Source organism: Cyprinus carpio, chromosome A1 (genome assembly GCF_018340385.1).
Source record: "Cyprinus carpio isolate SPL01 chromosome A1, ASM1834038v1, whole genome shotgun sequence".
Classification (NCBI taxonomy): Eukaryota; Metazoa; Chordata; class Actinopteri; order Cypriniformes; family Cyprinidae; genus Cyprinus; species Cyprinus carpio.
Window position 1 is genome coordinate 35,629,942 of NC_056572.1, and position 11,354 is coordinate 35,641,295.

Genomic DNA, 11,354 nt, shown 5'->3' on the forward strand with positions numbered 1-11,354 from the left:
GGTCTGTTACGAGGGTGAAGTGGCGGTAGTACCTGAGCTCCAGGACTGCCCACTTGACGGCCAACGCTTCCCTCTCCACCGTGGCGTACCGTTGTTCCGCAGAGGTCAGCTTTCAGCTTATGAACATCACCGGGTGTTCCTCACCGTCGTGGCCCTGCGATAGGACGGCTCCCAACCCGGTGTCGGATGCATCTGTCTGCAGCAGGCGGTTGAAGTCGGGGGCTCGGAGGACTGGTTCCGTCGTGAGGGCTGCCTTTATCCGGTGGAACGCCGCTTCCGTCTCGGGGGTCCACGGGACCTTCTCCGGCTGCCCCTTCCTGGTCAGGTCTGTCAGGGGAGAAGCTAAGGAGGAGAAGTTAAGGATAAAGCAGCGGTAGTACCCCGCCAACCCCAAAAAGGGTACCTGTGTCTTGGAGGTGGGCTGCGGCGCGGAGAGGATAGCTGCCACCTTCTTCTTTTGAGGCTTAATGAGTACCCCAAGTACTTCGCTTCGGCGAGGGCCAGATGACACTTCCGGGGGTTGGCGGTCAGGCCAGCCTAGCGTAGTTCCGTCAGCACCCTCCGCAGCCACTCTAGATGGTCCTCCCAAGTGTCCGAATGGATGATGACGTCTGCGATCGGGTGGGCATGGGCGATCTTAATCACCGCCTCCGTTTTGCTGCGCGGGACCACCAGCAGGGTTTTCTCCTCCCCCTCTGCTGGGCGACACAGTAAAGCAGGCCATTGTTCACGATAAAGTGTGGCGTTGGGTGGGGTGCTGGCTGAAGCTCCTTTCCTTCTGCAACCCTCACCTGAGACCAACAGTGCTTGAGGCGATCGTACTCATGCTGCTCCTTGGAGAAACCCCTGGCCCCAGTCACCTGCTGGAACAAATCAAAGTAGAGGTTATGAGAGGGATGGGGTGACTCCGTTGGCACATCCCTGGGGCTGTCGGAGGCCAGCAGCACGGGACGTCGTCGGGCTTTCCTCCCGGGGCTTCCGGGTTTGGGCGGTTCCCGGCAAGGCTGGCAGGCTGAGTGACGGCAGTGAGTAGGCGGTCGAACCCTGGCCAGTCCCTTCCGAGGAGGACCGGCACTGGTAGGTCACTGACGAGCCCGACGTCTACTGGCCAGGCGCAGCGATGGTAACCCGCCGCGCAGGCACTTCTCTGGTGTCGCCGTGCACACAGGTGATGGGGAGCTTTGTCTTGGCTTCGGCCCGCGTGGGTAGGATCGATGTTTTGACCAGGCTGACCGCACTGGCAGAGTCCAGAAGGGCGAGGAAGGGGCGGCCGTTTACTTTCACTTCCGCCCGTGGCGCGTTCTCTGTGTGCACGGCGCAGCCTGCCAGCCAAGGTCATCCTGGGGAACGGGGTGCTTCCGTGGGCATGGGCTCATCCTGTGGGCCGGGAACCGCCGGCCTGCTCACCGGTCGCTGGGTGCCCTCCGGTGCGCGCCACTCCTGGACCACCCTTCGGGGAAATGGCGGCGCTCTCTCCCCTACCTCCCGGTGTTGGGTGGCCTCCGCCAGCTCTATGGCCTCGACCAGTTCATCCACGTTGGCCGGGTTCCGCATACCGGGTGCCTGACATAGCGGGCAGGGAAGGGCACGCAGGAGGCGGTCGACCACAACGCGCTCCGCTACCTGGTGTACGGTGGGACCCCCGGCCAGCAACCAGTGTTGGGCCAAACGGGAGAGGCTAGCGGCTTGAGCCCGGGCCGGCTGCCACGGGTCCAAGGTCCACTCATTGAATAGCTGGGCCACGCTGATCGGAGACAGCCCCATTCGGCCCAGGATCTCCTTCCGTAAGTCCTCGTAGGAGGTGCTTTGTTCCCGGGGAAGCGCAAAGTATGCTCGCTGAGCCTCTCCCGTGAGCAGTGGGGCCACGATGCATGCCCATTCCTCCTTGGGCCACGCCTCCCACTCGAATGTCTGGAGATACATCGTTACGTCATCGTGTGCTGTCATCCGGGGTAGTAGCTGCGTTGCCTGGACACGGGGGTCAGGTAGCGGAGTTCGCGGGGCTGTGGCGAGACGGAGCATGGCCAGCTCACGTTCGGTTTCCCCCTGCCAGGAGGCCATGTGCTCCATGATTTGCTGCTGGTGGATGCTCACCTCGGTGAGGTGCTTCAACAGCTCTTCCATCTTTGGGGGAGGAGCGCCACCTGGGGAACTGGAGAAAATACATGAGGCAAGGAGCATGGGAAAAACAAAAACAAAAAAGCAATCCAAACCAGTCCAATAATAGAACGCCGTGTGGGGAGGGGTCGTTGGTGTCCTCTTCACTGTCCTGCCCGCATTCTCCACCAGTGTGGCGGGGTGAAGTAGGACACGACTCGAGGATGAAGGTAAGTTCACCGAAGGGTGGATTTTATTAAGGTAAGGGTGGTGAAATGGCGTTGTCGTGAGGTGGCTTGGTGCTCGGCTTCCTTGTTATGGGTGTTCTGGTGCAGTGTGGGTCCGTGCTCTCCCGTGGGCGTTGGGGCTGGCGGTCACACGCTGCTCTCTGCAGGCACAACGAAAGAAAGGGTTAGCCAAGTCTTGCGGAGACATCTCTCACCTCTGTGTTCGCATGTGGGGTTTAAGTGAGCAGTGCTTGATGGGGCGCAGGTGTGGCTGCTCAGTCCATGATGAGCAGGTGCAGGTGTGCCTGCTCAGTTTCCAGGGCGACGCTGATGAGAGCTCGGGACACGTGTCACACTATATAAATGGCTTGAGAGTGAGTAAATGGGATGCTTTTCATTTTTTGGTGAACTACGCCTTTAAACAACATTAACCAGTAACTGGTATTTTCCTCTTTATTACTGTAAAGCTGCTTTGAAACAATATGTATTGAGTGAAGTGCTATAAATAAATGTAACTCTATGAGTTTTGTCTGTTTTTAGGAAGAATTAAAGTTTCTCCCACATCTCAATCACCCACACATCGTCCAGCACAAGGAATTTATCAAAGGTTGAGAGAAAATTCTAAATTAGTTCTGTTCATCTACATTAGCTGCATTCAGGGATAAATTAATTATTAAATATTAGTGTGTTTTTAAATTATTTTAAACTGTAATGAATCTGTTTCAGATTCTGACTGTCTGTATCTTGTACTGGAGCACTGTGATGGTGGAGATCTCGCTCAGAAAATCGAAAACAAAAAGAAGGAAACTGTCACGTTTTCTGAGATTGAGGTATGATTGTGAATTGATGGTGAGGCTTAACCCATTAGCAAAGGCATTATATTCTTCAGAATCACTTAAAAATACAAGCAAGTGTACTTGATTAGTTTTGGAGCTAAAAAATGTTGGTTCTCCAGGAGCAGAGATCCATCCATACGTTAGCATGATTTATTAAATTGGAGCAGCATTGTCTGATTTCAACCCTATTAAAACATCTGAAGCAGCTAATCTAGGTCATTAGGTTTGAGCAGAGATCCATCCATACGTTAGCATGATTTATTAAACCTGTGGGCGAGATCTCCAAGGCAGGATTGAAACCGTGATCTTGCATGATCAACACAATCCTATATAAAAACCATGCATAAGTTTATCTTGAGGTAAAGATTTAATTCTGAGCAACCAGCTATCCACATTCAAATAAATGGGTAACAAAGGGAGTGCTGTAAGTGAGAGTATGTGTGAGCAGCTTGCTTATTTATTTTAATTGTTTTTTTTTTTATTAATAGTGATTGCTTTGTGAAAGTATTCATAGCTCATCTGTTGTGTATAAATACTGCATTTTTAACAAAATAAAGTTGGTAAATTCACATTTTACAATTACACTGAAATGATGTGAAGGCATGGGTTTGCAAATCAACAGATCCTGAAAAACCTGCGACCCGAGGTAAAGATTTAATTCAGTTCATCTAGTTCATCTATACACATCATCTAAATGGGAACAAGGGAGTGCTGGAGCCGGTAATTCACCTAAAGTGCTATAAAATTGCATCTAACTTGGCTTTACACATTTATTATTATGTGTGAATTGTAAAGAATGAAAGTAAGCAGTAGCATAACGAAACAGCATGTTAATGGGGGAATCCAGAAGAAATCAGGATGTAAAATAATCCAGTGGAAACTCAACTGTCTCCATGTAATGTAAGCAATAAAAATGTGAATTATGTCATGCTCATGCCTATTACATTTCTGTGGGATGTTTCTTGACTAAGTGACGTCGCCAACTACTGGCCTGGCAGCAAAATACAGCATTTTTGGTTGTTTTCACAGATCTGTGTGAATGGGAATCATTTTGACAGTGTTGTTTTCTGTTTTTAGTACATTGCTCTCATGTAAACATACCCTCAGTAACATTTGAGACAACAAAAATTCTGCAGTTTCAAGTTGCAAAAGTTTATCAGTGTACTGGAAATGCAAAATTCCTGAGAATGAAACAGATAGTCAAAGCATTACTAGAAAATACTTTCACTCAATATCACCATCTCCAAACTTATTACAAAATATAACTGTTTTCTTATGACAGAGTATATTCTTCACTACATTGGGAACCATCCGTCTTGGAGAGTTTGGAGTGGTCCATCAACGGTATTGTTCAATTCAAAAAGTTCCCGGTTACTTAACTGTAACCTTGTTCCCTGAGAAAGCGGAACGAGATGCTGCACTGCTCAGTGCATTGGGAAATGTCTTGTTCATAACCAGCTGTGAATAATGTGTGTACGATAGAATTGACCCGGTGGTAAATATAGCCTCGGTTGATGTCGTCATCTGAGCACGCCTGCAACACGGGGCTATAAATAGATAAGCCACAGGTGCATCAACAGGACATTTTGTCTGAAGAGCAGTCCTGTGACATATTTCAGCACGGCAACGCAGCGCAGCATCTCGTTCCGCTTTCTCAGGGAACAAGGTTACAGTTAAGTAACCGGGAACGGTCCCTTTCGAAAGCTTCAGTCGATGCTGCGCTGCTCAGCGCATTGGGAATGAAAATGCCCACGCCGCCGTGCTTGAAAATGTCTGGACCCCTAAGGTTGTGCAGGTGTGCTACCAAACCACAAGAAGGCCTCAGACATTAGCTTGTGATGTTGACTCAAGGACATGAGAGACCGGAGTAGCATGGACATCAAAACTATAAAATCTTATGAATGTGTGCGGAGAGCTTTCTCAGGGAACATCAGGAACATGTTGTAGGGTGGCAAACCTTTTTTAAGGGGTAGAGCCTTGGTAAAGCATTGTGGAATGAGCTCTAAGACCTATAGGCAAAGCTTGACTGCGTGCCTCATAAGCCAAAGCAACAGCATTCCTGACCCAGTGAGACATGGTCTGCCTGGTGGCAACTGCTCCTCTGTTACCACCACCATAACAGACGAACAGTTGCTCCGACTTACGCCACTGGCTAGTGCGGTGGACGTAAGTCTGAAGAGCACAGACTGGACACAGTCTATAAGATTTCTCCTGCTCCGGCGTTGTGAACGGCGGAGGGCAGAAGGCCTCTAGAATGACCGGATGTACAGCCAAAAAACGAACCTTAGGCAGGTAATCAGGATGAGGATGCAAAATCACTTTCACGCTCCCTGGGGCAAAGTCTAAGCATGATGGTGAGATAGACAGAGCCTGCATATCCCCAATTCTCTTCAAAGAAGTTATTGCCATGAGAAAAAAAAACATTTTTAGAGTCAGAATTTTTAGAGTCTATCAGACGCTGATTCTAAAGGTTCAAAGGGGGTTTCAACCAGACCCTCGAGAACTATAGCTAAGTCCCAAGAAGGCATCTTGGTTTTTACTGTAGGTCTCAGTTGTCTGGCCCCACGAAGGAAGCGAGAGAGCAGAGGGTGTCTCCCGAGTGGCATCCCGTCAATCAAGGTGTGGCAAGCCGAAAGAGCGGCCACATAAACCTTAAGAGTAGCAGGGCATGTGCCTGTTGACAATTTCTCTTGCATGAAGTCCAGGACTGAAGCAATATGGCAGTTGACTGGATCTACATTGTGTACCACACACCACCTGTCAAAGACACCCCATTTACTGGCATAACTCTGTCTGGTGGAGGAAGCCCTAGCACTAAGAATGGTATCAATAACATCCGGCGAAAGCCCTGTGTTCCTCAGTTGGTACCCTTCAGGGGCCAAACATGAAGATTCCACAGGTCAGGCCTGGGATGGAATATCGTGCCCCCTGCCTGAGACAGAAGGTCCCGCCTCGCCGGAATCGCCCATGGCGAGCCGTCGAGGAGAGATATTATCTCCGGAACCAGGGTTCGGCCAATGTGGCGCAGATCAGCAAGAGGCAAAGACCCTTGTTGGGACATTGGTAGGACTCCCCAGGAGCAGAGAAACTGGAGGAAATGCATACAGCCGCATTTTGGGCTTGTGTGCGCCATCGCATCCAAACCCAGGGGGCTGGGTGACTGAGAGAGAAGTAGAGGGGACATTGCGCTGTCTGATGGGAGGTAGAGGTCTGTCTGCTTCAGTAAATTTTCCCAAATCTCCCCCCATTCCAACGCCCGTCGGTAGTGTCTGTCTGGACAGTAAATCCGCTCCGACCACATTCAAACGCCCTGGAATGGAAACAGGAGTGACAGGAGCTTGTCCTGGGCCCAAAGAAAAATCTGTCTTGAGTCTGTTCAGATTGCCAGTGCGCGCAGACCCCATTTGGAGTCGTAATGGAAGAGCGCTGTTGCATGCATTTTGTGTAGGTGCGGGTGATAACCAGGCCAAATGGAAGAACCCGCCTCTCAAATGCTTCGGAGGAAGCGATTTCAGAGCCTGTGTTGGCCATCATTTCTATATGAAAATTGCGTCCTTCAATCGATCGTGATGAACCAATCCCCATTCCCGAATTTGCGAATGGGTGACTGTCTCCACGGTTAACATCCATTGCCCATGAGCTTTTACTGTATCGTCGTTTAGCAGTCGAAGATCCAAGATTGGACACACTCCCCCCCCTTTTGGGAGACCCAGGAAGGAATCTGCTCTGAGCCCACTCCTCTAGTGTAAGAAGCCCATGCGCGTCACTTTTCTTTGCCCAGAAGAGATTGGCTCTTGGATGACAATCCTGCATCACTCCGGTTTTAGCCAACAAGTGGAGAACCGGCCGTTCATGTGGAACCAGACCCAAATTGGAATCACTATCCGGATGTGCTCAACACCCATGCAGAATCTTTTGCATAGTTTCCACGAACAGACTCTCTGAGACTGGTACTATTTTAATACTTCCTTTTGAGGGGATGTTAGATGTCCCGTGTCCTCGATGATGGCAGGGAGTCAGTTGAACATGCCTAACATCTCGCTGAAACCACTGCCCCAAACGCACGAAGAAGTGGCGGGGTTGGAGGGGTTTTGTGAGGGTAACGGGGCCGTGGCAAAAGCCGTCTGGAGCTCGCGTCGCACCTTTGAGGGACTACCCCTGTGGCTCGCGCCAGAGCGTCAGCGACTTCCTCTTCTTATTAATGCCCACACTGAGGTCTGGCAACAGGTCAGCCTGGTATGCCTGTAACACTGCCATAGTGTGCAGCGCAGCACCAGCCTGACCTGCAGCTTGGTAAGCTTTACCCACTAGCGATGATGTTATTCTACAAGGTTTAGTGGGGAGAGTAGGTTTCTTAACCGAGGATGCAGATTCAGGCGAGAGATAGCTCGGAAGCGACTCTTCAACCCGAGGCATCTCTGAATACCCCTGCAACTTTGCATCCACGATAGTTGAAAAAGTCAATGTCGAGGGCACAAAGATGCGGGAAGTATATGGTTTGCTCCATAACTTCAACAGCTCATCATGGAGGTCCTCGAAAAAGGGGAGAGACTGATGTTGTGGTCTCTCTCCCCTACCACCCGACAGAAATCTATCCTCCAGTTTACTACGTTTGGGGGTCTCTTGTTCGCGTGGCCAGTCAAGCTGCAGCCTGTCCACCGTGTGAATAACCACCTCGAGCAGTTCCTCGACCGATTTCCTCTCGTGAGAGGAATGCTCAGAGGCGGGCTGCTCATGGCCCGAAGACCCAAGAGATATATCATCCTCCTCGTGAACTGAAGAAGCACCGGAGCGCGCTTCGAGATCATGAGAGAGGATGCGTGGATCTGGTGGCACCGTAAGCGAAAGGGACGGGCCCGTCGCTCGCTCGTCACACAGATCCGCACGAGAGCCCTTCGACGAAAAGGTGGGTGCGGTCTGAAAATAGTTCAGAAGAGCACGTCTCTAAAGCCAGGATGGCGTGCTCTTCCCCCAAACAAAAAAAAAAAGTAATCATGTGTATCCAGCTCATACATAGGATGAGAGCATGGAGTAACACAACACTTACCGTTTCATTGGCTCATCCTACGAAGATCTGTAGCAGACGAATAGAACCTTCCTGACGCACACATGCACAGAATGATCTGAAGACAAAAGACCTGTTGATGCACCTGTGGCTTATCTATTTATTGCCCCGTGTTGCGGGCGCGCTCAGATGACGTCATCAACCGAGGCTATATTACCGCCGGGTCAATTCTATCGACGTGTTACATACATTATTCACAGCTGGTCACGAACAAGACGTTTCCCAATGCACTGAGCAGCGCAGCATCGACTGAAGCTTTCGAAAGGGAACATAACTTGTCAGGAACTCTTCTAAGCATAATACAAAAAATACATATACAGTACATGTGTGCTTTATGATCTGTATTCTGTATCATATTTTCCCTGTTTCTATCAGATCCACTGAAGGACGAACAGCTGAAAATAAACATTCTTTATATGTTGCACCTGAGATTTTGAATGACAAACCTTATGAGGAAAAAACGTAACCAAAAAAAAAAAACTCTTCAAAGTGTAATGCTGACTGGCTATACATCATATGTTTCAAACTGAATACTAATACTATGCCGTTAATAACTTCCACAGTGAAATATGGAGGCTGGGATGTGTCATCTATGAGTTGTGCATGCTGAAATGTGCGGCAAGATGTCCTTTCATCAGATTGAAAGAGTTTCAAAAGGTTAAAGCAATGATATTCAAATTTATTGCATGAAACTTAATATAATGTATTAAGAAATATCAATGCAGTCTCAAGACAAAAATGGCATCAGTTCATTAGTTAACCAGTTAAAGGGTTAAGTCACCCAAAATTAAAATTCTGTCATACCCTCCTGTCATTCCACACCTGTACCTTCATTCACCTTCAGAACACAGATGAAGATATTTTAATGAAATCTGAGTTGTTTCCTTCCCTTCATAGAGATCCAGTGTTACTTACACAGTCAAGGTCCATGTGTCTCCAAGTGACTCCATGTGACTCCAGTGGTTTAACCTCAGTTTTTATGAAGCGATGCGAGTGCTTTGTTTAAATAAATACATTTTTATTTTTATTTATTTTTTACAAAATGATATCCAAAGCATGTTCATGTGTAACCAAATACCCTGGCTGCTCTCACTCTATCTCTGTTTGTACTGCTTTACAAATGTGTTTGCTTAATTGTTTTGTCTCAGTGGGAATACAACTTTAGGAAATACAAAAATTTTGATAAGTGATTCTTAATTTTTATCCCCATTTAGTTTCCTGCAATACTCACAGTTGAGACTGTTAAAAATATACTCACATCCTCCCATGAAGCTCATTCTGAGACCTTCTCTGAGGATCTTTGTCAGTTGGTAGCAGACACACTTCAGCCTGATCCGGCGAAGCGCCCGTCTGTCAGCGAGATCTTGACCAGACCTTTCATCATTAAATATCTTTTTGAAAATGTGAGTCACCTTATTAAAATATTAATTGGTCATAGAATTTGCTATAAAAAGTACACATTGACACAACATGGGGAAAAAATAATTTGAACATACAAAAATTAGATTTGATGAAATTTGCCATTTTTTTCAGAACATGCAAACTATTAAGACACTTTATAGGATGCTAGAGGAACTGAGAGCCCTGGCTAATGATTTGGAAAGACAACTGTAGGCAGTCTCACAGGAGGTGTCATAGGACTGGCTGGAGGAATCACATCTGTAGTTGGACTTATTCTCTCTCTGTTCACACTCGGAGCGTCTCTGATAGTAACAGGGGTGGGAATCGGTACGGCAGTAGCTGGAGGAGTAACAGCTGGTGCCAGCAACATAACAAACATGGTTAACCAGCAAACAAACCGGCAAAAGATCAAAATGCTCATAAAAGAGTTCCAAGAAAAAATCACCTCCACAGTGTGCTGCATCCAAAACATCCAAATAGCTGTGGAAGCTTTAGAAAGACAGTTTTCAAGTGATGAGTCGTTTTTCAATGCACAACCTGGGGCAAATGCTGGAGCTCGACTTGGACGAGGACTGGGAGGCATTCCGGAGCTTTTCCGTTTAATTGAAGTCATAAATGTTGGGAAGGTTGCAGCTCAGGCTGCGAGAGCCGTTTGTGTGGCTGAAGCAGCTACTGGAGTTTTGTCTGCACTTTTTGTAGCTGTTGATGTCTTCTTTGTTTTTCTCGACTCCAGAGAAATTCACAACATCCGCCAAGATTACGCTTTAAGAGAGAATCAACGAAAATTAGAATCTACCAGCAACCAAAGCGCTGGGTTGACTGAACAGACGTCAAATAACAGCGGCACAACAAACCTGGTGCCTTCAAACACTCAACAGGCAGAAGAGCTGAAGTCTGAGACCATGAAATTTGTGACAAAAATAAAGGAGACGACAGAGGAGCTTCAGAAGATTCTGGATACGCTACGAGATGCACTGCAGCCAAACTCTGAGCTGCCAAACACTGAGAACCAAAACTGTTAGTAAAGTTCTCCAGTCATAGATTAATTATAGTCGCAGCTAAGGTTAGGTGATGAATATGTATCTATTCTGGATTTATTCTGTATATTCTGAATTTTTATGATGAAATATCTAAATTAATATTGCTGGTTTCAATAATGCTTAGAAACTTTTTGAGAAGAATAAAGTAAGCTTGCTGCACTTCCATTTAATTATCTTAAGAATGTATGTTAGGACTTCTTGCCTTAATTTCCTAGATGTTTTAGAAATCAGAAAACATAAGCATACAATATTTTCCGTTTTTTTCTTTTTTTTTTCTGTATACAGTGGCTGCTTATTATAATTTTCCTTCACTTGTACAGAAATAAATATATCATAAATCCAAATATTTATTTTTATTTAATTATTTTTTAACAGACCTTTTATTTGAGAAAAGGCAAACCAAAAAAAGGAGGGAAAAAAAAAGAAAAAGAAAACCGGACACAAACCATTCATGAATGCACACACAGTGGCGCGTGCACGTCTCTGGCCATCTAGTGGTCGCTGGTGTTCTGTGTCTCAGCTGTTTGTGTGTCAAAATTCAAATGAATCAAATAGAATCGACTCAGAAGTGAAGAGATGTCAATGAATGCACGTGTGCCACTGAATCCATAAATGCACATCCTCCTTGTTGCATGTGCTAATTCTGATACACTAATGCAAAAGAAATCATCTACATTCACAAACATGT

At 47.1% G+C, this 11,354-nt stretch overlaps 1 protein-coding gene and 1 long non-coding RNA gene across 2 annotated transcripts; both read left to right on the forward strand.

The window, feature by feature from the left end:
* The first annotated feature begins 2,868 nt into the window (after positions 1-2,868).
* LOC122139346 lies at positions 2,869-3,112 on the forward strand. Its single transcript, XR_006156240.1, has 2 exons — positions 2,869-2,931; positions 3,051-3,112. It is a non-coding gene; the product is annotated as an uncharacterized LOC122139346 (long non-coding RNA).
* A 6,155-nt stretch (positions 3,113-9,267) lies between these two features.
* On the forward strand, positions 9,268-10,648 carry LOC122146696. The gene is made up of 3 exons (XM_042767047.1): positions 9,268-9,327; positions 9,440-9,628; positions 9,830-10,648. The coding sequence occupies exons 1-3, from the start codon at positions 9,268-9,270 to the stop codon at positions 10,646-10,648; spliced, it is 1,068 nt and encodes a 355-aa protein (XP_042622981.1).
* The last annotated feature ends 706 nt before the right edge of the window (positions 10,649-11,354 follow it).